General features: G+C 41.9%; 1 protein-coding gene across 1 annotated transcript in view; it reads left to right on the top strand.

The window, feature by feature from the left end:
- LOC122555430 (long-chain-fatty-acid--CoA ligase ACSBG2-like) overlaps positions 1-24,663 on the top strand; it is a 104,698-nt gene that overhangs the window by 20,917 nt on the left and 59,118 nt on the right. The window contains exons 3-8 of the mRNA XM_087989658.1: positions 4,811-5,053; positions 5,717-5,805; positions 13,732-13,852; positions 16,142-16,222; positions 16,407-16,556; positions 24,398-24,574. Coding sequence (XP_087845784.1) covers positions 4,811-5,053; positions 5,717-5,805; positions 13,732-13,852; positions 16,142-16,222; positions 16,407-16,556; positions 24,398-24,574 — 861 coding nt within the window. The remainder of the gene's footprint in view (positions 1-4,810; positions 5,054-5,716; positions 5,806-13,731; positions 13,853-16,141; positions 16,223-16,406; positions 16,557-24,397; positions 24,575-24,663) is intronic.

Raw genomic sequence — 24,663 nt, 5'->3', positions numbered from 1 at the left:
TATACTAAAGGGTGAATGCAGTACTGCCAAACTTCACTGGTAGACTTTGCAGACACACAACAGTTGATGTTTAATGCAGAGAAGTCTGAAGTGATGTATTTTGAAGTGAGAACTGAGGAGAAGCAGTATAAATTATGTTGTAATATGTTAAGGTGACTGAGTAACGTACAGACTTTGGGCTGCACACATATGTCTTTTGAAGGTAGCAAGACAGGTTGATAAAGTGGTTTGAAAAGTTGCATGGGCTGTATGGCTTTGGTGGCATGTTGGTGGGGGATAATCTTTCAGGCAAATGCTTGTACATTAATTTGTGTTCATACAGGAGTTAAATTCATGAAATTGGAATCCCAACATCACCCTGGCACCTTCTTGTTTTCTGATATTTCCTGACTTTTCTGTATCCCACCCAAGGTCACTGAGATGACAGCGCAGCTGAAAGAGTTCTTCAGCAAAACTGAGGAGTTGGGATGGCTTTGATCTCTTAGAAAGAAGTGCGCTAGGTACGGTTAGGCAAGGGGCTGCTGGTTAATAACCACAATGTCAAATGTGGATTAATTAAGGACAACTGTCGTGGATTTCTTGAGGTTGCATGATTCTACACTCTTTGATTTGATTATTATTATTGTTGTTGTTACATGTACCTATGTCCAGTGAAAAGCCTTATTTTCCATATAGTACAGGCAGATCATAACATATAAAGGTCATAGGGTGATTGAACAGAGCAAGGAATACAAAGTTATGGCTGCAAAGAAGGTGCACAAAGCAAAATCAACATTAGATTTGAAACTTGAGAGGTCCATTCAGAATTGAAACTTTATTGCTGGAACAGCACAGCAGGTCAGGCAGCATCCAGGGAACAGGAGATTCGACGTTTCGGGCACAGGCCCTTCTTCAGGAATGAGCAGAGAGTGTTCAGCAGGAGAAGATAAAAGATAGGGAGGAGGGACTTGGAGGAGGGGCGTTGGAAATGTGATAGGTGGAAAGAGGTCAAGGTGAGGCTGATAGGTCGGAGTAGGATGGAGGCAGAAAGGTCAAGAAGAAGACTGCAGGTCAGGAAGGCGGTGCCGGGCTGGAGGGATTTGGCTGAGACAAGGTGGGGGGAGGGGGGATGAAGAAACTGGTGAAGTCCAAGTTCATCCCCTGTGGTTGGAGGGTTCCCAGTCGGAAGATAAGACGCTCCTCCTCCGACCGTCGCGTTGTTGTGGTTTGGCGGTGGATGAGTCCAATGACCTGCATATCCTCGGTGGAGTGGGAGGGGGAGTTGAAATGCTGTGCTACAGGGTGGTTGGGTTGGTTCGTCCGGGTGGCCCAGAGGTGCTCTCTGAATCGCTCCGCAAGTAGGCGGCCTGTCTCCCCAATATAGAGGAGGCCACACCGGCTGCAGCGGATGCAGTAGATGATGTGGGTGGAGGTGCAGGTGAATCTGTGGCGGATATGGAAGTTTCCTTTGGGGCCTTGGAGAGAAGTGAGGGGGGAGGTGTGGGCGCAAGTGTTGCACCTCCTGCGGTTGCAAGGGAAGGTGCCGGGAGTGGAGGTTGGGTCGGTGGGGGGTGTGGATCTGACAAGGGAGTCGCGGAGGGAGTGGTCTCTACGGAAAGCTGATAGGGGAGGGGAGGGAAATATATCCTTGGTGCTGGGGTCTGTTTGGAGGTGGCGGAAGTGACGGCGGATGATGCGCTGTACATGGAGATTGGTGGGGTGGTAGGTGAGGACCAGTGGAGTTCTGTCCTGGTGGCGGTTGGAGGGGCGGGGCTCAAGGGCTCCACCCACATCATCTACTGCATCCGCTACAGCCGGTGTGGCCTCCTCTATATTGGGGAGACAGGCCGCCTACTTGCGGAGCGATTCAGAGAGCACCTCTGGGCCACCCGGACGAACCAACCCAACCACCCTGTAGCACAGCATTTCAACTCCCCCTCCCACTCCACCGAGGATATGGAGGTCATTGGACTCATCCACCGCCAAACCACAACAACGCGACGGTCGGAGGAGGAGCGTCTTATCTTCCGACTGGGAACCCTCCAACCACAGGGGATGAACTTGGACTTCACCAGTTTCTTCATTCCCCCTCCCCCCACCTTGTCTCAGCCGAATCCCTCCAGCCCGGCACCGCCTTCCTGACCTGCAGTCTTCTTCTTGACCTCTCCGCCTCCATCCTACTCCGACCTATCACCCTCACCTTGACCTCTTTCCACCTATCACATTTCCAACGCCCCTCCTCCAAGTCCCTCCTCCCTACCTTTTATCTTCTCCTGCTGAACACTCTCTGCTCATTCCTGAAGAAGGGCCTGTGCCCGAAACATCGAATCTCCTGTTCCCTGGATGCTGCCTGACCTGCTGTGCTGTTCCAGCAATAAAGTTTCAACTTTGATCTCCAGCATCTGCAGACCTCACTTTCTCCAGGTCCATTCAGAAGTCTAGGAACAGTAGCGAAGAAGATGTTCCTGTACCTGTTGGTATGTGAGTTTGAATTTTTATATCTTCTGCCTGACGAAAGAGGTTAGAAGAGATTATAATGGGGTGAGAGGAGTCTTAGATGTTGGCTGCCTTTCCGTGGCAATGAGAAGTGTAGGCAGAGTTAATGCAAGGAATGTTGGCTTGCGTGATGGTCTGGGCTGTGTTCACAACCTCCTGTAGTTTCTTACTGTCTTGGGCAGAGCAGTTGCCCAATCTGTGATGCATCTAGATAGAATGCTTTCTGTGGTGCATCAGTAAACGTTGGTGAGAATTCTTATGGGTATGCCAAATTTCCTTAGCTTCCTGAGGAAGAAGAGGTATTGTTATGCCTTCTTGACCATCACATCTATGTGGGTTGTCCAGAACAACTTGATGGTGATCATCACTCCTAGGAACTTGACACTGTCAACCATTTCTACCTCCACTCCATTGATGTAGATGGGGGGTGGAGGGTGGGGGGTGCCCTTTTCCTTGCCTTCTGTGGTAAATGATCAGTTCTTTTGTTTTGCTGATGTTGAGAGAGCGATTGTTATCTTTGCACCACATCACCAAGTCCTGTATTCTGTCTCATCATCATTTGATATCTGGCCTACAACAATGTGTCACGAGTGAATGTGTAAATGGAGTTCAAACAAGATTTGGCCGCACAGTTGTAAATGTACAGGGAGTACAATAAGGAACTGAGTAAGCATCCTTGCGGGGCGCTGGTGTGGAGGATTGTCATGGAGGAGTGAACATTAAACAACAACAATTCACAACTCTAAGCCCCCCTTTCTCTTAACTGCTTATTACCTGCCTCCAACTCTGTAACAATATACTGTTCCAATAAAACGCTTATTAAAATTACATCAACTTAATTTCAAAACTACACAAGGACTGTCATCTTCAGTGTCTTTCTTCTTCCAGCAGAAGATCTTCCTGGCTCATCGTCTTTTTACTATAAAGATATTTCATATGAAAAGGTACCTTTGATACAGAGTGTTTCAATGTATTGGGTCTCTCTCGATGGCAGTTTCTCTGTCTGATTTTCAAACTGCCTGTCTTTATTTATCCCCAACATCAGATCATCTCATTGGTTCGATGTTGGCAAAACAATAAATTCAAACTCAATTCGGTTTTGGCTATGGGAAAGAGCCTGTGTAAAGGTCACAAGCAGACCTACAATTCATCCAGGACTAAATGCAGAATATTCTGTCCACTATACATAAAACAAAGCTGTGGTTTACATTTATGAATCCTGGTTAGTCATTACAAAGAACAATACAGGTTAGGAACAGGCCGTTCGGCCCACCAAGTTTGCTCTGACACCTGATGTATTTCTAAGGTAAAAATCTTTTGCCTCTCCACAGTTGTATCCCTCTATTTCCTGGCTATTCATATATCTGTCAAGATACCTCTTGAATGTTGCTATTATATCTACTTCTTTTGCCACCTCTGGCAATGCATTCCAGGTACTTACCACCCTATGTGTAAAACAAATCTTGAATTTAAGGTTGAAGATACAAGGAAATTTGGCAAAAGAATGAGAGATGATTTTATTTTTGCAGTAGCCTCCTACCATTTAATTTCATTCCCTTCTTTGCTGATGTTGTAATTTCATGTCATATGACGCACAACATCATGGGCGAAAGGGCCTGTTCTGTGCTGTACTTTTCTATGTTCTATACTGCTGCGGCAGCATGGTGACTCAGTCGTTAGCACTGCTGCCTCACTGCACCAGGATTCGATTCCAGCCTTGGGTAACTGTATGGAGTTTGCTCTCCCCTTCCTTGCACATTTCCACCTGATGCTCAGATTTCCTCCCACATTCCAACGACGTGCAGGTTAGGTGGATTGGCCGTGGTAAATTGCCCCATGGTGTCCAGGTGAGATGTAGTCTAGATGTATTAGCCATAGTAAATGCATAGTATCAGGGGTAGTGTCGGGGGTCTGGGTCCAGGAACCTGTTTGGAGGGTTGGTGCAAACTAAATGGGTTTCCACACATTAGTGATTCTGTGATTCTAAGCTTTCTGTTCCTTATTTTCATCTTGAGTTATTTTCTCTAATCTAACGTGCAGCATAGTATGTCAATTTTCAAATCTAAGTTTATTGAATATCATTAAACACTCCAATGTTTGGGTTTGGCTTACATTTATCTCATTATCCATCCCTGCTTATGTATTAGACAATGGAGTACCTTCTACAGGTAATCTAAAATATGTAAAAGAAATTAATCTTAAGTAGTCTGTTATCTATTTGGCTTTAGTTGAATGGAAAACATAATCTTCTTAAAACCTGTAAAGTGAAATACTGCATCTCTGCAAGAGTCTATAGTTTATGTATCCTCCTTTGCTTACTCCAGGTCCAAAACAGTATCCTATTAAACTGGCTCCTGCAACTAAGCTCTGGACCACATCGCGGGATGGTGCAGTTCAGCTCCGAATGGAGGAGAATGCTGCTGAGTCACCCCTAACTGTTGACCAAATGTTTAATCAGTCAGTGGCAAGTTATGGTAACCGTATAGCTCTTGGTTTCTCTCTGAGAAATCATTGGGAAACACTAACTTATTCTCAGTATTATAAAGAATGTAGAAAAGCAGCAAAAAGCTTCCTTCAGGCAAGTACCTCCTGTCTCTCCCAATTTATTGTTCTATGTATAAAATAGCATAAAGCATATATATGAGAACACCACCACCTTCAAGTTCCCCTCCAAGCTGCTCACCATCCAGAATTGGAAATATATCACAGTTCCTTCACTAGCGCTGAGTCAAAGTCCTGGAATTCCCTTCCTAAGGGCATTGTGGGTGAACCCACAGCAGGTGAACTGCAGCGGTTGAAGAAGGCAGCTCACCACCATCTTCTCAAGGTCAATTAAGGACAGGCAATAAGTGCTGGCCAGCCAGCGGCACCCATATCCCACAATAAAAAAGAACCTTTTGTTTTAACAGAACAAAAAGGTAAAATGCAAGGATCTTCTATTTTAGTCTCCATTTGTTTCCTGATAAGATAGATTCTGATTAAATCAGCAATCTGTTATTCTTGGAATTTATTTTAAAAATAAAGTTATAATCTTGACTGGTTTCCATAAACATGACGTCAAATAGATTATTATAGAATTTTAACATAAACAGAAATACATATATTTATATAGTTCTATTCAAACTTTGGGATGGTCTAAAGCTCATTACAACCAAGCAGTTCTTTTTAAGTGCAGGCACTGTTGTAATGTAAGAAATTTTAAAGAGCGGGAGGTGAGTAAATTTCTGCTTTATATTTACAGCTAGGTCTCCAACGTTTCCATGGAGTTGGCATCCTGGGATTCAACTCTCCAGAGTGGTTTATCGCACATATAGGGGCAATTTTAGCAGGGTATGCTTTGAATAATTGCAGCTTGGTTAGCTTGAGCAACCTAATTGTCACTTGGTTGTAGACTCTGCTTGTAATAATTGATAACAAACTTCAGTCCATTTTTATAGGAGGTTTGTTGAGAACAGATGGGAATTGCTTATTTTTTTAGGAATTTATGCTGTTATTCCAAAGTTGTAATATTAATGTTGTTTATATATTCTTTTAAAAAAAATCTGAATTATTGAATTGACCTAAATAAACTGGTTAAACATTGCTACCATACCTATCAAAAATAGGTTCCAATTATTTTGCTATTAGTTATTTCAAGCTCACACCATTTTTTTCTTGGGAGTGCTTTTGCAAACTGGTCAGACTTGAGCAAATGAGCAGGTATTTCCTGTTATTGTTGTTAACACAATTTTATGATAGCCACCTACAAAATCACAAGCAAGACCACATTACATGATCTTTCTCTAAGCATTTGAATAGTTATTTGCTATTAATAATTCTGTTTTGAAGACAGATTTCAGAGGAAGGTACACCTGACTTTCAGTTAACACTTTGCAACTTTAGTCTTGTGAAGGACTCATTGTAACTATTGTTCAAAATATCTAGAATATAAATTTTGGCTTTAGAAATGAATGCTTTAACTGGTTAGGTGATGGCTGGAGTTTAGTATAGTGTTATGGTCACCACACTACAGGAAGGACATCATTTCTGTAGAGAAAGTACAGAGGAGATTTACAAGAATGCTACCAGCTTTTGAAAATTGAAGCTATGTGGAAATATTGGCCAGCTAGGGTTGTTTTCCTTAGAACAGAGGAGATTGAGTATGTTTTAATTGCTTTACAAAATAATGAGGGCTTTTTAAAATTGATTTATTCATTTGTGGGATGTGGGTGTTGCTGGCTGGGCCAGCATTTATTACCCGTCCCCAGTTGCCCTTGAGAAGGTGGTGGTGAGCTGCCTTCTTGAACTGCTGCAGTACACCTGATGTGGGTTGACCCACAATGCCATTAGGGAGGCAATTCCAGGATTTTGACATACAGTGAAGGAATAGTGATATATTTCCAAGTCAGCATGGCGAGTGGCTTGGAGGTGGTGGCATTGCCATATATCTGCTGCCCCTGTCTTTCTAGATGAAAATTGTGGGTTTGGAAGATGTTGTCTGAGGATTTACTGAGGATTATCTTGTAAGCAGTACACGTTGTTGCTAATGAGCATCAATGGTGGAGGGAGTGGATGCTTGTGGATGTGGTACCAATCAAGCGGGCTGCTTTGTCCTCGCTGGTATCAAGCTACTTGCGTCTTGTTGGGGCTGCACTCATCCAGGCAAGTGGGGAGTATTCCATCACACTCCTGACTTCTGACTTGTAGATGGTAGACATGCTTTGCGGAGTTAGGAGGTGAGTTACTCACTTCAGTATTCCTAGCTTCTGATCTTTTCTTTTAGCCACTGTATTTATGTGATAAATCCAGTCAAGTTTCTGATTAATGGTAACTCCAAGAATGTTGATAGTTGGGGGATTTAGAGTGGACAAAGAAGACCATTGGCTGAGGGGACAAGATCAATTAGCAGAAACTACAGTTTTAAGGTTATTGGTTAGAAGGATTAGATGGGACATGAGGAAAATCTTTCTCACCACTTTAACTGGGATTTGGAATTAAGTGCCATGCTCTTCCAGCACCACTAATCCAGAATCTGGTTTCCAGCATCTGCAGTCATTGTTTTTACCTCTTTGGAATTAAGTGGCCAACTTTGTAGAGGGGCGGAGTGCAGAAATCCACTTAAATGTTTAAGTGGAATCTAGATCTCAACTTGCTGTAACCTGCAAGTCTACAGACCTGCTGGAAAGCAGGAGTAGAATGGAGGGCTAGTTTATTCTGCCAATGCAGATACCTAAATGGCCTTTTTTCTATTTGGCATTCTTTCTATCTGTGAAAGATAGTTGAGCAACTGGTAAAAGCAGCCTGAAGAGAATGCACTTAAAACAAGATGGCAGTTTATGATTTTTGGGAAGATTTGTAGCTCAGGTTGATGATAAGTATGTAAGCTAGCTCAATGAGCTGGAAGATTTGTTTTCAAATATTTCATCACCATACTAGGTAACATCATCAGCGAGAGTCTCTGGTGAAGTGCTTGGTGGTATGTCCCGCCTCTCTATTTATAGGTTTTGGATTTTTTAGGTGGGTGATGTCATTTCCGGTTCTTCTTTTCTCAAGGGAAGGTAGATAGGATCTAAATCAATGTCTTTATGGATGGAGTTCTGGTTAGAATGCCATGCCTGTAAGAATTCTCGTGCATAGTCTTTGTTTCACCTGACCTAGGATGTGTGTATTGTCCCAGTCAAACTGGGTGCCCTTCTTTGTCTGTATGTATGGAAGCTGGTAATACTGGGTCGTGCTTTTGCCCGAAACGTCGATTTCGAAGCTCCTCGGATGCAGCCTGAGTTGCTGTGCTCTTCCAGCACCACTGATCCAGAATCTGGTTTCCAGCATCTGCAGTCATTGTTTTTACCTCGTGTCATTTGGTAGCCAGTTGGTGTTCATGTATCCTGGTGGCAAGTTTCCTGCTAGTTTGTCTGATGTAGTGTTTTTTTACAGTTCTTGCATGATATTCTGTAAATGACATTAGTTTTGTTGATGGTATCTGATAGATCCATTAGGTTAATTAGTTGTTGTTTAAGTGTGTTGGTAAATTTATGGGCTACCATGACGCCAAAGGGTCTGAGTAGTCTGGAAATAATTTCTGTTATGTCTTTGATGTAAGGTAATGTGGCTATAGGTTTTGATTGTGTTGCATCTGCTTGTTTGGGTTTGTTTCTGAGGAATTGGCGGATTGTGTTTATTGGGTACCTATATTTCTTGAAAACGTTGTATAGGTATTTTTCTTCTGCTTTTTGTAGCTCTTAGGTGCTGCAGTGTGATGTAGCTCATTGAAATAATATCCTGCTGCAGCTCCGTTTGTGGGTGTTGGGATGATTGCTTCTGAAGTTAAGTATTTGGTCAGTGTTTGTTGTTTTTCTGTAGATGCTGGTTTGAAGCTCTCTGCTGACTGTACATTCAACTGTCACATCTCGGAATGGGAGTCTATTGCCGTTCTCCTCTTTTGTGAACTTTGTGCCTGTCAGGATATTGTTGATGTGCTGTACATTTCCTCTAATTTGTTCTGTTTTCTGATGATAAAGTTGTCATCTACAAAGTGGACCCAAGGTTTGTGTTGGATAAATGGGAGGGCAACGTGTTCAAGTCTCTGCATTACTGCTTCTGCTGTGAGCTCTAATATTGCTGGTCCCATGGGTGTTCCGTTAACTTGTTACCTAGTATGGTAACGAAACACCTGAAAACAAACCTTCAAGCTCAGCGAGCTAACTTACATGCTTAAGGTGGTAGTTTATTACAAGTATAAGTTTGAGGCTGTGTTGACCTAAGAAGTGAACAGCCAGAAAGGTTAAATCATAAAACACTGTGGTCAAATCACTAAAGAATCCTTGCAGTAAGTACAGTATAGAGAAGTATTCTGATAGAATAGAATAGAACAGAATATTACAGCGCAGTACAGCCCCTTCGGCCCTCGATGTTGCGCCGCTCTGTTATACTAATCTGAAGCCCATCCCACCTACACTATTCCATGTACGTCCATACAAATGTCCAGTGAGACTTAAATGCGCTTAAACTTGCCGAGTCTACTACCGATGCAAGCAAAGCATTCCATACCTTTACTACTGAGTAAAGAAACTACCTCTGACATCTGTCTTATACCTATCTCCCCTCACTTTAAAGTTGTGTCCCCTTGTGTTTGCCGTCCCCATACTTGGAAAAAGGCTCTCCCTGTTCACCCTATCTAACCCTCTGATTATCTTGTATGTCTCTATTAAGTCACCTCTCAACCTTCTTCTCTCTTAAGAGAACAACATCAAGGCCCTCAGCCTTTCCTAGTAAGACATTCCTTCTATACCAGGCAGCATCCTAGTAAATCTCCTCTGCACCCTCTGCACCACCTTCTGATATTATGAGTTGGAGCTTCATTAGTTGAAAAACATTGAAGAATTTCAAAATCCTTTTTTTTTCATTGTACCAAAGAAGGAATTTAAATTTGGGAAACTTGACCTAAGAATCTATTTGAGAACATCCCAGGGAATGTTGTGTTATCATTGAGATGGATGGAGCCTATTCATTGGGTTCATTTTATCTGGGAGCTTTTGCTTTGAGAGTTCAGTTGCATCTTGGGTTGCGTGTGCAGTGAGAATAGAGCCAAGTAAATGAAAATTAGTTAAACATGCACTGCAATCATAGAGAGAAAGTCAACTACTTCACTCTCTGCATTAATGCTTTTGGGGCTGGTCCCAATTTGGATTTCTTGAGGGAAAAGAAGCTGGAAGATTGCAGGTTTTGTAGCTACTGGATAAAAAGTGCATCGATCATCAGTGTTATGGCGAAAGAAAGCAACTGGCAGATTTACTTGGAAATTTAGTCAAGGTAACTGGAAAAAAAGATTGAGGCATCCACAGTCAGGAGATAGTAAATGAAAGCCCTATCTCTGAGAATAGCTGGAATTTCAAAGAAGTTTTCAGAGGACTGTTATATACGTTAGGGGTGGTCCTGTCAGATATAAATAACTAATAAAATATTGTTGTAATCCTTAGAAAGTAAAATGCAACATCTTTACTGGTACTTCAAGTACAGAATTCCTAAGATGGAATGTGAGGTTCTTGAGCAAATTGATCCAATAATCAAGGAGGTGTTAGAGATTTAAAAGTGGACAAATTCCCATGTCCAGATGAATTGTGTCCCCGGTTGCTGGGGAGCCAAGGGAGGAAATTACAGGTGCCCTGACCCAAATCGTTAAATTGTCTCGGTCCACAGGGGAAGTACTGAAGGACAGTTATTGTTGTTCCACTTTACAAGAAAGGTAGTAGAGGTAGACCAAGGAACTACAGATCAGTGAGTCTAACATCAGGGAAACTATTCGAGAAAATAGTGAAGGAGAAAACTAATTTCTATTGAGAAAAGCAGGGTAAGATCATGGATAGTCAGCATGGCTTTGACAGAACAAGGTCATGCCTAAGAAATCTGGTGGAATTTTTTGAGGAGGTGATAAATGTTTGGTTGAGGGTAGTGCAGTTGGTGTGATTTATATGGATTTCTGCAAAGCCTATGATAAGGTCCCACATGGGAAACTGATACAGAAGGTAAAAGCCGATGGGATCCAAGGTAACTTGGCAAGATTGATCCAAAATTGGCTTCGTGACAGGAGACAGAAGGTGGTGTTTATATGATTGAAGCTTGGTGTGCAGTGGCATACCAAAAGGCATCATTGCTAGTTCCCTTTGTTGTTTGTGACATTCATAAATGACATAGATGAGAATGAGGGAGTTGATAAGTAAGTTTGTGTAAGATGACTAAGATTGGCTAGGTGGTTGACAATAAGTGGGAAAGTGTGATGTTACAGGGGATATAAATGGATTGGTCAGATGGGCGCACCAATAGCAGATGCAACTTAACCCTGACAAGTATGAGGTGATGCACTTTCGAGAAAGTAACAAGATGAGGGAAAACTCAATAAATGTCAGGATACCAGGATGCTCAGAGAAACATAGGGATCTTGGGTTGCTTGTCTACCGACCCCTGAAGATGGCAGGACAGGGAAATAGGGTAGTTGAGAAGGCATACAGGACACTTACCTTTATCAATTGTGGCATAGGTTATAAGAGCAGCAAGGCTATATTGGAGGTGTATAGAACTTTGTTTATGTCACAGCTGGAGCACTATGTGCAGTTCTGGTCAAATATGATTGGAAATATGTGATTTCACTGGAGGAGGTGCAGAGGAGATTCACCTGGATGTTGACTGGAATGGAGCATTTCAGCTCTGAAGGGAGCCTGGATTAATTTGGGTTATTTCCTTCAGAGCAGAGTATGTTGAGAGGCAAGCTGATAGAGGTGTATAAGATTGAGGGGCCTGGACAAGGTGAATAAAAAGCAGCTGTTCCCCTCTGCCAAAGGATCAATAACAGGGAGGCATGTTTTAAAGGCAGGAGATTTGAAGAAAACTTAATCACCCAAAGGGACATTGGTTGGAGGTGGGAGTCTGGAATGCATTACCTGGAAAGGTAATTGAGACAGGAAGCTCTCAACATTTAAAAAATACTTGGATGAATACTTGAAGTGTCGTAACATTCAAGGTTAAGGACCGGGGCAGGAAAATGGGATTAGAGTAGGGAGTAGTGTAATCTTGGCAGAACAAACCTGATGAGCCAAAGAGCCATTTTATAAATGATTCTGTGATTCTGATATACAAAGTTATAATTCTTGTGTTAATATAATTATTGGTGCTTGTTTTGTTCAAGTCTTCTATATAAAATGGAATTTTGTTTAAAATTGTGAAATCTTGAGGCCTCATTATTTTGGAGGAGAAAGTGAGGACTGCAGATGCTGGAGATCAGAGCTGAAAATGTGTTGCTGGAAAAGCGCAGCAGATCAGGCAGCATCCAAGGAGCAGGAGAATCGACGTTTCGGGCAAGAGCCCTTCTTCAGGAATGAGGAAAGTGTGTCCAGCAGGCTAAGATAAAAGGTAGGGAGGAGGGACTTGGGGGAAGGGCATTGGAAATGCGATAGGTGGAAGGAGGTCAAGGTGAGGGTGATAGGCCGGAGTGGGGGCGGGGTCGGAGAGGTCAGGAAGAAGATTGCATGTTAGGAAGGTGGTGCTGAGTTCGAGGGATTTGACTGAGACAAGGTGGGGGGGGGGGGGAAATGAGGAAACTGGAGAAATCTGAGTTCATCCCTTGTGGTTGGAGGGTTCCTAGGCGGAAGATGAGGCGCTCTTCCTCCAACTATTGCTATGGTCTGGCGATGGAGAAGTCCAAGGACCTGCATGTCCTTGGTGGCGTGGGAGGGGGAGTTGAAGTGTTGAAGTATTGAGCCACGGGGTAGTTGGGTTGGTTGGTCCGGGTGTCCCAGAGGTGTTCTCTGAAACGTTCCTACTTGCGGAGACCTCTCCGCCCCCACCCCTACTCCGGCTTATCACCCTCACCTTGACCTCCTTCCACCTATCACATGCCAACGCCCCTCCCCCAAGTCCCTCCTCCTTTTATCTTAGCCTGCTGGACACACTTTCCTCATTCCTGAAGAAGGGCTCATGCCCTAAACGTCGATTCTCCTGCTCCTTGGATGCTGCCTGACCTGCTGCGCTTTTCCAGCAACACATTGTCAGCCTCATTATTTTGGTTTAAAATAGGTTTTCAAATTTCTCTCTCAATGTAATGGCACCCGAGTGGATTGAAAACACATTGGAATGGACTAAGTGAATTTCTTTGCATAGTCATTTTGCAGACTGATTTCTTAATGATAGAAAGATTGTAGCTTTGTAGGAGAATATGATCAAATACTTTGTAGGACCTAATTTTTATTTTTTCTACTTTCATTAATTTCCTCTTTGGAACCTTAATTTTTCACAGGGTTTAATTACACAATTCTTCTGTACTTGGGCCTAGTGTCCATCTACATCCAGCGCATAGTCAATCAAAACTGCAAGTCTTGTCACTTATGATGCACATTATTGTCAGTTTAATGCTATCCTTCACATACAGGAGTCACTGAATTCCATCAAGAGCAGGAACCCGGGTTAATTTTGCTCTCTAATCCCAAGATTTTGGTAACATTTGCAATCTCTTAAGTGGTATCAAAATGGAATTCTGCGTACAATAAAGATCACATTGGGATTTTTCTGACTTTTTGCAATTCAATTCGCTGCTATCTTAAGAAGTTAAATGTCAAAGTTATGGGAGAAAAAACAATTTTAATATTTAAAAGGAGAATTGTAAAGTTGCCATCTACAGTAACTGTTTTATTGGTTTACTTGTGCAATTAAATCTTCTGTCAAATAAGGTGTAACTTAGCATTTGTTGAAACATTGCACATGTTAATAGCAAGTTTCTCTCCAATGCAGTGGCTTGGCTGTTGGGATTTATACAACAAATTCTCCAGAAGCATGCAGACATGTGGCAGATCACTGTGAGGCTAATGTTCTGGTGGTGGAGCACCATCACCAACTGCTGAAAGTTCTGCAGGTGCTGGTTTTTTTTTTCATTTCAGACTATACTGTTTTAATAGTTACAAGAGACTTTGTCAAGCAAAAATAATTAATTCATTGTGAGCTGGAGAGTTGGTCATTAAAACCTTGAAACAAATATTACAAATAGAGCTGTCGCCTTTTTCAATGGCCTGTTCTATTTAATAAATTGTTTAGTAGTGTAGAACCTGTAAAACATGCAATACAGTGTCGAGCATTAGGTGATTCTGCAGTTGGACAGTATTTGCTGGATAATTCTGAATGAGCAAAGAATTATGCTGACAACCAATTTAAAGTATAGCGCACTTGCATATATTGGAAGCTACATATTCCAATATACGTAATTACGGTAATACAGGTAATTGAAGTCCAGGTAATTTATGTATATTTTAATAGGAAATAACATGGCCCCAAAACACAAAACGTCTTAAAACTTCCTTTAGTTTATTCTTTCCAATCTTCAAACATTCTCTATCCACATGTGCTGTGTGTGTCCTTTAATTCCATGATATCTATCAGCATATGTCGTTTATGAGGCTCCTTTATAATTTTGAAAATTCTTTTAAGAACATCTGTTGCATTTTTTCTTGTTGTTACATCTTCAATGAAACCTATTGTACATAGAATTACATTTAATCTGCATCAAAGAAAGAAGTGGCCTGTCTGGTCAATGCTGACGTTTCAAAGGCTCAGAGCTCCTACCCTATGCATATACTACATCATTCCTTTAAAAATAAAATACTGCAGGGTGCTGGAAATCTGAAGCAAACACAGAAATGCAGGAGAAACTCAGCAAGTCTGGCTGCATCTGTGGAGAGAGAAGCAGAGTTAAGAGTTCAAGACTATGGGCCTAGTGCAGGAAAGTAGGACTAATCTGGTAAAAGCGTATTTTTAGTCATCTAGATTAATGGCTAAAGGGCCAGTTCTGTACTGTATGACTCCATGATTAACAGTTTGAGTTCAGTATGACTTTTCCCCAGAACTCAAAAGACTCAAAACAATTTTTCTGAATATTTTGAGTGTTCAGAGATGTGAAGAAGAGTCATACTGGACTTGAACCATTCATTCTCTTTCTCTGTCCACAAATTCTTCCTTTTGTTTACATCAATGCAACTACTCCTTAGTACAGAAATTCCTCCTAAATCTTTATTTGATTTGCTAATGGCTAATTTATATTTATAATCTCATGCTCATGTAAGCAGATACAGTGTCTCCACACACAGATCCTGTCAAACTTCTTAATATTTTTAAAGTTGTCCTTGGGCAGGAACTTTGTCTGTGTGTGCTTTTGTTTTGCTGGTACCATTACTCCCTTGAGCTATTTTGCTAAAAGCCAGTGTGTGGCGAGACCCAAAAATTGCAGATAGTGTAACATTGATCCACAACCTTAACTGGCCTATTAGTTAGAGTCTGAGTAAAATTTTCCACTTTACTTGTGAGGCCCACTGTGTTTTGGTGGAGCAGTAACTGCCTGGAGATATCCTCCTGGCGTCAAACTATAGCACAGCATTCCAGACAGATTTTGAAGGCTCCTCCCTGCCCACTTGGCTATGGCTTCAGTCACATAGTGTCTCTTTTACAAAGATGCTACAGAAATGTGGCCCATATTTTTCAAATTTTTTTTTAAAAAGGTGTTGACTGGATAATTCAAGATTAAGTGACTCCCCTCCCTGCTCTTTCTCACTCAACTGCAATGGCAGGCAGCAGCTCCTTCCATGTTAGAGGCCTCTTACTTGTCCTCCCGCTTTGAGAGCCTGTTTATCATCCTCAATTTGAAAGTGAGTAACTCCTAAATGGCCACTAACAGTCAGTTACTGCTAAACTGTTGTCAGTTGAATATTTTCAGTACAATGCAGAATCACAGTCTGTATTAGGGCTATTATGGTACAGTGGTAGTGTCCCTACTCCTGGACCAAGAGACCTGGGTTGGGTCCAACCTACTCCAGAGGTGTGTAATAACATCTCTGAACAGGTTGATTAGAAAAATAGGCTAAAAATAAATAAAGATATGTATTTTATCCTGACATTTTGAGGTTTCAGACTAAAGTCTGAAATGCTGCTCATGTTTTCCAGTGAAGAATGCCTAAGCCTGTACACTCCTCCCCCACCTTTTTCTGTGCTCTTTAAGTGCTTCAGTACTATAAAAGACCACAATTAAATGGCAGATTGTCTGACTAATACTGTACATAATTATTTTTATTTTACCTCATTTCCTGAGAAAAGAACTTTATTTTCTAATTAAATCCTGCAATGAAAATGTAATTCTTTTTTTGAGTTTTACTTGTAGATTGCACATCAGTTGCCTCACCTTAAAGCGATTGTTCAGTACAAATATGCAGTGGAAGAATACCAACCAAATATTTTTAGCGTAAGTGTTCTCAAAATAGCTTCTGGAAATCAATACTTTATTACATCTTTTAATCATCCAATAATTAAATAGGAATTTAGCATAATACACATTACCTTACTAAGAATTTTTAATTTTTAAGTATTTAAAGACATTATTTGCCTTTTTAAAAAATAAGTATTTTAATTTTGTTTTAAACTTTAAGTGGAAGAAATTTCTGGAACTTGGGAAAAGTATTTCGGATGGAGAGTTGGACGAAATTATTGAGTCTCAGAATGCCAACCAATGTTGCACACTAATCTACACTTCTGGAACAACAGGAGTCCCTAAAGCAGTGATGCTTAGCCATGATAATGTAAGTTTTGGTTAGTCTTATTTTGAATTTGATAATTACTGAGACCGAAACAGAAATTGCTGGAAAAGCTCAGCAGGTCTGGCAGCATCTGTGGTGAGAAATCAGCGTGAACATTTCGGGTCAAGTAACCCTTCCTCAGAATTGAACTTTCTTAAGTCTGAGGAAGGGACACTGGACCCAAAACATTAACTCTGATTTCTCTTCACAGATACTGCCAGATCTGTTGAACTTTACCGGCAATTTCTGTTTTTGTTTCTGACTTACAGTATCTGCAGTTCTTTTGGTTTTTAATTACTGAGACAATTTTTATTAAGATTCATCAATATCTTATTGTTAGAAAGTTATTGACTTTGGAATATGAAAGACACTTGATTATAACTCCTTTAGAATATGACATTTTCCACTTTGCCAGTTGAGTTTTGTTTGTTTTGACATCCTTCTTGATAAAAATCTAAAGATACTATTTTTAATATTTTGCTTTGTCAGACATTATGCTCATATGAAATAAGTTCATTTGTTTGGTTCAAGTGGGTTTTTGAGATTGAAGGCCAGAATCTATTGTTCATTTATTTGACATGCAGGTGTAGCAGTCCTTCATAGCGAGAGGATTTGAGTTTGGAGTAATAATGTTTTGCTGTGGTTATACAGGGCCTCGGAGAGGTTTCATCTTGAGTATTGTGTGCAGTTTTGGTATGCCAGTCTGAGGAAGGACATTCTTGCTATCGACTGATTCCTGGATGACAGGACTGACATATGTAGAAAGACTAGATTGACCGGCCTGGTACTCATTGGAATTTAGAAGAATGAGGGGGGAATCTCATAGAAATATATAAAATCCTGATGGGACTAAACAGACTAAATGCAGGATGAATGTTCCCGATGTTGGGGAAGTCCACAACTCAGGGTCATAGACTAAGAATACGGGCCATGATGTGGAAGTGCCAGTGTTGGACTGGGGTGGGCAAAGCTAAAAATCACACAACACCAGGCTATGGTCCAACAGATTTATTTGGACGTACTAGCTTTCGATGCACTGCTCCTGCTTTAGCTGGTTGTGAAGCAGGACCAAAAGACACAGAATTTAGAGCAAAAGATTACAGTGTCATGCAATTGAAACGATATATTGAACAAACCTAGATTGCTGTTAATTCTTTCATCTTTTAGAATGTGTTGCAGGTTTTGGTTTATTAATATGTAAATCCCAGAACTTCTTTTAAGTTACATTCGAAAGATAACTTAAGGTTTTATAAAAAAAAAAGTGACATCTCAGCTCAGAGAATGCATTAGAGGTGTGATGTTAGACTGTGTCTGTATCCCAATCTTGAGTGAGACTGGTTCAATTTCCAAAGTAGGAATTTATAAAATGTTACATGGATTGACTGCAGGTTGTGTGCTTTTTGAGCAAAATAGAATGTATCTGGAAATACAATTCTGGTCAATGCAAATTCACCCCATAGACGTGTGTGTGTGTGTGTGTGTGTGTGTGTGTGTGTGTGTGTGTGTGTGTGTGTGTGTGTGTGTGTGTGTGTGTGTGTGTGTGTGTGTGTGTGTGTGTGTGTGTGTGTGTGTGTGTGTGTGTGTGTGTGTGTGTGTGTTCACCTGTAGTGTGACATGAACCCAAGGGACACCGCGCTTGGCTATCAGCCTCTGCTCAGCCACTTTGCATTGTTTCCTGTCCCGGAGTCTGCCTTGGAGGATGGTCAACCAAAGATCTAGGCCAAATGTCACTGACCACTGATGTGTTCCCTGACTGGGAGGGAACAACCCTGGCTGGCAATTGTTGCGTGGTGTCCATTCATCCATTCTCTAGCATCATCTTGGTCTCGCCAATGTACCATGTCGCTGGGCATCCTTGCGTGCAGCATATAAGACAGACAACATTGGCTGAGTCACAAGAGAACCTGCCACATACATGGTGGCTGGTGTCTGGTACTATCTATGTTGACACTGAAATGTCTTGCACAAGTAGCCATTACAGGGTTGTACGGTGTTGTGGTTGATATTGTCCTGAAGGCTGGGCAGTTTGCTGCGAAGAATGGTCTGTTTAAGGTTTGGCGGTTGTTTAAAGATGAGAAGTGGAGGTGTGGGGAAGGTCTTGGCGAGATGCTAATCCTCATCGATAATGCATTGCAGGCTGTGAAGAACATGGCGTAGTTTCTCTACTCCTGGGAAATACTGGACAATGAATGGTACTCTATCAGTTGCATCTCTTGTCCCTCTCCTGAGGGGGTCATTACAGTTTCTTGCTGTAGCACTTTGGAACTGTCAATCGATGAGTTGAGCATTGTATCCTGTTCTTATGAGGGCATCCTTGAGCACTTTCAAGTGTCTGGTGCATTCCTCCGCATCTGAACAGATCCTGTGTGTGCGTGGGGCTTGTCCATAGGCTGTTTTAATATGTTTAGGGTGGAAACCTGTGGCTATACATTGGCTGGGAATTGAATCTGGGCTTCTGGGCATAGGGCTTGTCTGTAGGGGATTGCTGTTTTATTGGTGGTTCATTGGTGGTTCAGTGGTAGAATTCTTATCTGCCATGTGTTGGTTCGGTTACTGGCCAGTGTATAGTCGCAAGCTTCCACGCTAAACATGTTAAACAAACCTACAAACAAGCCCTACGCATATACAGGATCTGTTCAAATGAAGAGGAACACAACAGGTGCTTGAAAGTGCTGAAGAATGCCCACATAAGAACAGGGTATGATGCTCAACTCATCGATCGCCAGTTCCTCACAACCTGCAACACATTACCTCTAAAAACCTTCCCCACGCCTCTAATTCTTGCCTTTAAACAGACCATTGTGCCCAGCAAACTGCCCAGCCTCAGGGCAACATCGACCACAACACCGTACAACCCTGTAATGGCTACCGCTGCAAGATGTGTCAAAGTGTTGAGATGGATGCTACCATTGCACGTGGGGATACCACCCACCATGTACAAGGCAGGCACTTATGTGACTCGGCCAACAATGTCTATCTCATACATTGTAGGCCAGGATGCCCCGAGGCATGGTACATTGGCGAGACCAAGCAAACGCTACGACAATGGATGAATGGACACCATGCAACAATTACCAGACAGTAGAGTTCCCTCTCAGTCGGGGAGCACTTCAGTGGTCAAGGATATTCGACTTCGGATCTTCGGGTGACCATCCTCCAAGGCAGATGTCGGGATACATAACAATACAGAGTGGTAGAGCAGAGGCTGATAGCCATATTCGGTATCCATGAGGATGGCCTCATCCAGGATATTGGGTTCATGTCACATTACAGGTGACCCCAATGCATGATTCTCTCTCTCTTTCTTTTCTCTGTTTTCTCTCTCTCTCCAATCTCTTCTCTCTCTCTTTTCTCTCCCTCCTCTCTCTCTCTCCTCTCTGTCTTCTCTGTCTTCTCTCTCTTCTCTCCCCCTTCTCTCTCTTTTTTCTGCCTCCTCTCTTATCTCTCTCTCTCCCCTCTTTCCTCTCTCTCTTTTCTCCCCCTTCTCTCTCTTTTTTCTCTCTTCTCTCTTTTCTTTCTCCTCTCTCTCACCTCTCTCTTTTCTCTCTCTTCTCTCTCTTCCTCTCTTTTTCTCTCTGTCTCTTTTCTCTCTCTTCCTTCTCTCTCGTTTTATTCTCCTCTCTTCTTTCTCACTCTCTTCTGGGTGGCATGGTGGCACAGTGGTTAGCACTGCTGCCTCACAGCGCCAGAGATCCGGGTTCAATTCCCGCCTCAGGCGACTGACTGTGTGGAGTTTGCACGTTCTCCCCGTGTCTGCATGGGTTTCCTCCGGGTGGTCCGGTTACCTCCCACAGTCAAAGGATGTGCAGGTCAGGTGAATTGGCCATGCTAAATTGCCCGTAGTGTTAGGTAAGGGGTAAATATAGGGGTCTGGGTGGGTTGCGCTTCGGCGGGTCAGTGTGGACTTGTTGGGCCAAAGGGCCTGTTTCCATACTGTAATGTAATCTAATCTAATCTTCTCTCTCTTCTCACTCTCATCTCTCCCTCTCTCCTTTCTCTCTTCTCTCTTTTCTCTCTCTTCTCCTCTTCTCTCTTTTTTATCTCTCTCTCCTGTCTCTCCTCTCTCTCTTCTCTCTATCCTGTCTCTCTCTTCTCTCTGTCTCTCTCTCTCTCTTTTGCTCGCTCTCCTCTCTCTTTGCTCTGGTCTCTCTCTCTTCTCACTCTTTTCTCACTCTCTCTTCTCTCTTCCTCTTCTCTCTCTTCTCGCTCATCTCTCTCTCTTTTCTCTCTCTCCTCTGTCTTCTCTATCTCTTTTTTCTTTCTCTCTCCTCACACTCTTCTCTCTCTCCTTTCTCTCCTTTCTCTCTTCTCTGTCTTTCTCCCTCTTCTCTCTCTCTCCCGTCACTCTTCTCTCTCTGTTCTCTATCTGTTCTCTCTCTCCTCTCTTTCTTTTCTCTCTCTGTTCTCTCTCCTCCCTCTCTTTCTCTGTTCTCACTCTCACTCTCTTTCATTCAGGCACAAACACATAAATCTATGGGGTGAATTTGAATTTACAGAATTATATTTGCAGATACATTCTATTTTGCTCAAAAAGCACACAATCTGCAGGCAGTCAATCCATGTAACATTTTATAACTCCTACTTTGGAAATAGAACCAGTCTCACTCAGTTTGGGTTACAGAGAGACTCTAACCTCACACCTTTAATGCATTGTCTGAACTAAGATGTCACTTTTTTTTAATAAAACCTTAAGTTACCTGTAGAATAGAACTTAAAAGAAGTTCTGGGATTTACATATTAATGAATCGAAACCTACAATCTATTCTAAAAGATGAAAGATTTAACAGCAATCTAGGTTTGTTCATTATATTGTTTCAGTTGAGATTATCAGATTAGTCATGAACTCATTGGTGCAGCAAATGTGATGGGCTGAATCGCCTACATCTGCTTCTATTCTGGTCTTATGAATCCCTGCCTTAAACATATTCATAGTCTGAGCTTCCATAGCCCCAAGTAATGGCAGAAAAAGATATTCTGCTCACCTTGGACCATGAGTCATTCCCGTCATATTAACTTGCAAAATTTTAAGTAACAAAAAATAACTGCTTGAGAAAAAGCTTCCTCATGCAGTGAGTGGTTAGGTCTGGGGTGCTCTGCCTGCCAGTACAGTTTGACAGAAATATTTAAAGATGAGTTAAATTGTTATTTGAAAAACAACAATGCACAGCAAAGCACAGCAGAATCAGATAAGTGAAATGCTCTGTTGGGGGGCTGGTCTGAACTCAATGGGCTGAATGGCCTCCTTTTACACTATAGTAATTCTGTGAATTGTGTAATTGAGTTATTTGCCTAGAATTCCCAGTCTTCGATCTTATCTTTTGCTCATAATATTTATGTTGCTACTTCAGTTTGATTTCTGGTCAATGGTAACTTCCAAAATTTTGATAATGGGTACAGTTATTGATGAACATCTCAGTCAATGTCCAAGGACAATTCTTTTCACTTCTTGGATTTTTTCATTGCCTGTGTTCCTGCTTTCCAGTTTATACACTGAATGAGGTTAAAAACAGTCTTTTCAAGATAAATGCCACAGCAGACTATTTCTGTTACATTGACTTGTCATGAAGCCTATTGAAATTCTTATTTCAATCTCAATCACAAAAGGGAGACATAAAGAATGCATATAATTTGGAGCAACGTCATGGGTCCTTCAAACGTCCTTGCTGATGTCAAAGTGGGAACTTTCAAGTTAATAACTAAAGCTGTTCACCCCTGCTAAAAGACAGTGGATGAGTGGACTAATCATGCCTCCCAGTTTAAAAGATAGTTCATCAATCTGGAACAGAAACTCATTTGGATCGGTGTGATACTAACAGTAGTCATTTTGACGTAACTCAAAGAAAAGGTCTTGAGAACTACCTTCAGAAAGGAGCTGACCAAGAGAGGAGAACAGGAAAAAGGCACAGCAAAATTGAACACTGTTCTGTTGATGGAAAATCAGGTAGAAAGAATTAAACCATGAATCAGAGAAGAACAAAAAAAAAATTCTCTCTTCTAAAATCTACTTTTCTGAGGAACACTCAGTAGTCATGACACTTGGCACTTGCATGGCAAAAATGCTCATCATTACTTGTCAGTCCAAATGTGCTGCTTTTGGACACAGACTGCTTCAGTATCTGAGGAGTCATGAATAGACCTGAACATTGTGTAGTTATCAGCTAACATGCCACATCTGACCTTCAATGGAGGGAAAGTCATTGATGAAGCAGCTGATAATGGTTGGATCTAAGACACTTTCTCCAAGGGCGAGGGCTATTGTTATGCAGTGTTAGTGTCTCTATCTCTGGACAAAAAGGTCTGAGTGCAAGACGGTGTTCTCTGCTCCAGAGGTGTGTTATAACATCTGTGAAAGTTGGTTAATAATATCTACCCTGAGGAACTCCTGCAGCGGTATCCTGACTTACGGGCAACAACCATAAGCATCTTCCTTTATGTTAGATATGAATCTCACCCTTCTCCTGATTTCTGTTGACTCCAGTTTTACTAGGGTTCCTTTATATCACACTGTGTCAAAAGCTGCTTTAATTTAAAGGATGGTCATTTTCACTTCATCTCTTTTGTGCATGTTTGAGGCAAATTTCCAATGTAGTCAGAAACAGTGAAGCCTTGACAGACAAAATGGTCAGTGAGCAAGATGTTGCTGTGAAAGTGCTGCTTGATATCCCTGACAATATTTTCCATTCGATTCAAAGGTGTTTCAATTGGCTTCATTAATTTTCAAAAAGGTATACATGGAATAAAGGGCTGGGTGGAGAAGGGGGGAAGAGCAGGACAGTCGAGAGTGTGGTGCTGGGAAAGCAAAGCAGGTCCGGCAGCATACGAGGAAGAGGAGAATCAACTTTTTGGGCACAAGCCCTTCCTCAGGAATAGCTTGTGCCTGAAACGCGACTTTCCTGCTCCTCGGATGTTCCCCGACTGGTTGTGCTTTTCCAGCACCACTCTCTTGACTCTGATCTCCAGCATCTGCAGTCCTCACTTTCTCCCAGAAAGAGCAGAAGAGTCCTGCACAGGAAGGTAGCAAGAAAAAGAAGCTTCCATAACTTGCTGCTGATGGGGAGGAGATTGATGCAGTAATTGACTAGACTGGTTATGGCATTGTTGGGTGAATGCTGGTGTAGATGTACCAGAGCAGTGTGAACAGGGGTGCAGCTTCTTTCTGAAGCACAACCTTCACAAGTTAAGGGCCCCTGGATGATGAGGCTGATCTCTTTTTTGATTTATTCATTATGTGAAATGTTCTAACGTGATTTTCTGGGTCTTTAGATAATACTATAGTTTAACAGACTGTGACTTACATTGAACCTGAAACTACAAAGTCGCCATTTATGAAAACGGTAAATGGATGTGGACAGAAGCAATGACAAAGATTAGAATTATAGTAGATGCAAAACTTCCTTTTTCCTCATTTATGTCTCTCTCTCTTTATGGGGTAAAAACAATGACTGCAGATGCTGGAAACCAGATTCTGGACTAGGGTGGTGCTGGAAAAGCACAGCAGTTCAGGCAGCATCCAAGGAGCTGGAAAATTGACGTTTCGGGCAAAAGCCCTTCATCGGTATCCCAGGAATGTTTTTCTAAATGTCTGGATTTTCAACAGGTGTGAGTTATGGTGACCTTTCCTTAGGCAGGAAACTAACTCCAGGCTTCACTAGGAAGGTTGTAGGCAAATGCCCATGGAGGGAAGTGGTGCTCACTGAGCAATTTGTAAATCTCAATATTTTGAAGTAAACATTTTGTACTGCTTTCTCAATATTCCAGCTTACATTAACTAAGTAACAATCTGGTTTCTGGCATGGTCCTGTTGCACCGAACAATGTTGTTTGTACAATTCTCTATGTTTCTAGATGACATGGACAGCTAAGACAGCAGGGCAGATGGTGGGTCTTCAACATGCCAGAAAAGTACAAGAAAGAGTTGTCAGTTTTCTTCCAGTGAGTCATATTGCAGCACAGATGATGGATCTCTGGATTCCAATGAAGTTTGGAGCTGCAACTTACTTTGCACAGCCAGATGCACTCAAGGTGGGTAATTTATGTGGTTTAAGAATTGAGGAGTTATTTTAGTTCCCAGATAAATCTGAATAATTAATATAAATATATTAATTAGGGGC

The sequence above is a fragment of the Chiloscyllium plagiosum genome, unplaced genomic scaffold (genome assembly GCF_037043375.1).
Source record: "Chiloscyllium plagiosum isolate Xiang-an unplaced genomic scaffold, Cpla_swu_hap1 HiC_scaffold_1, whole genome shotgun sequence".
NCBI lineage: Eukaryota > Metazoa > Chordata > Chondrichthyes > Orectolobiformes > Hemiscylliidae > Chiloscyllium > Chiloscyllium plagiosum.
Note: the sequence above shows the minus strand (reverse complement) of the source record. Positions and strands in the feature narration are given on the sequence as shown.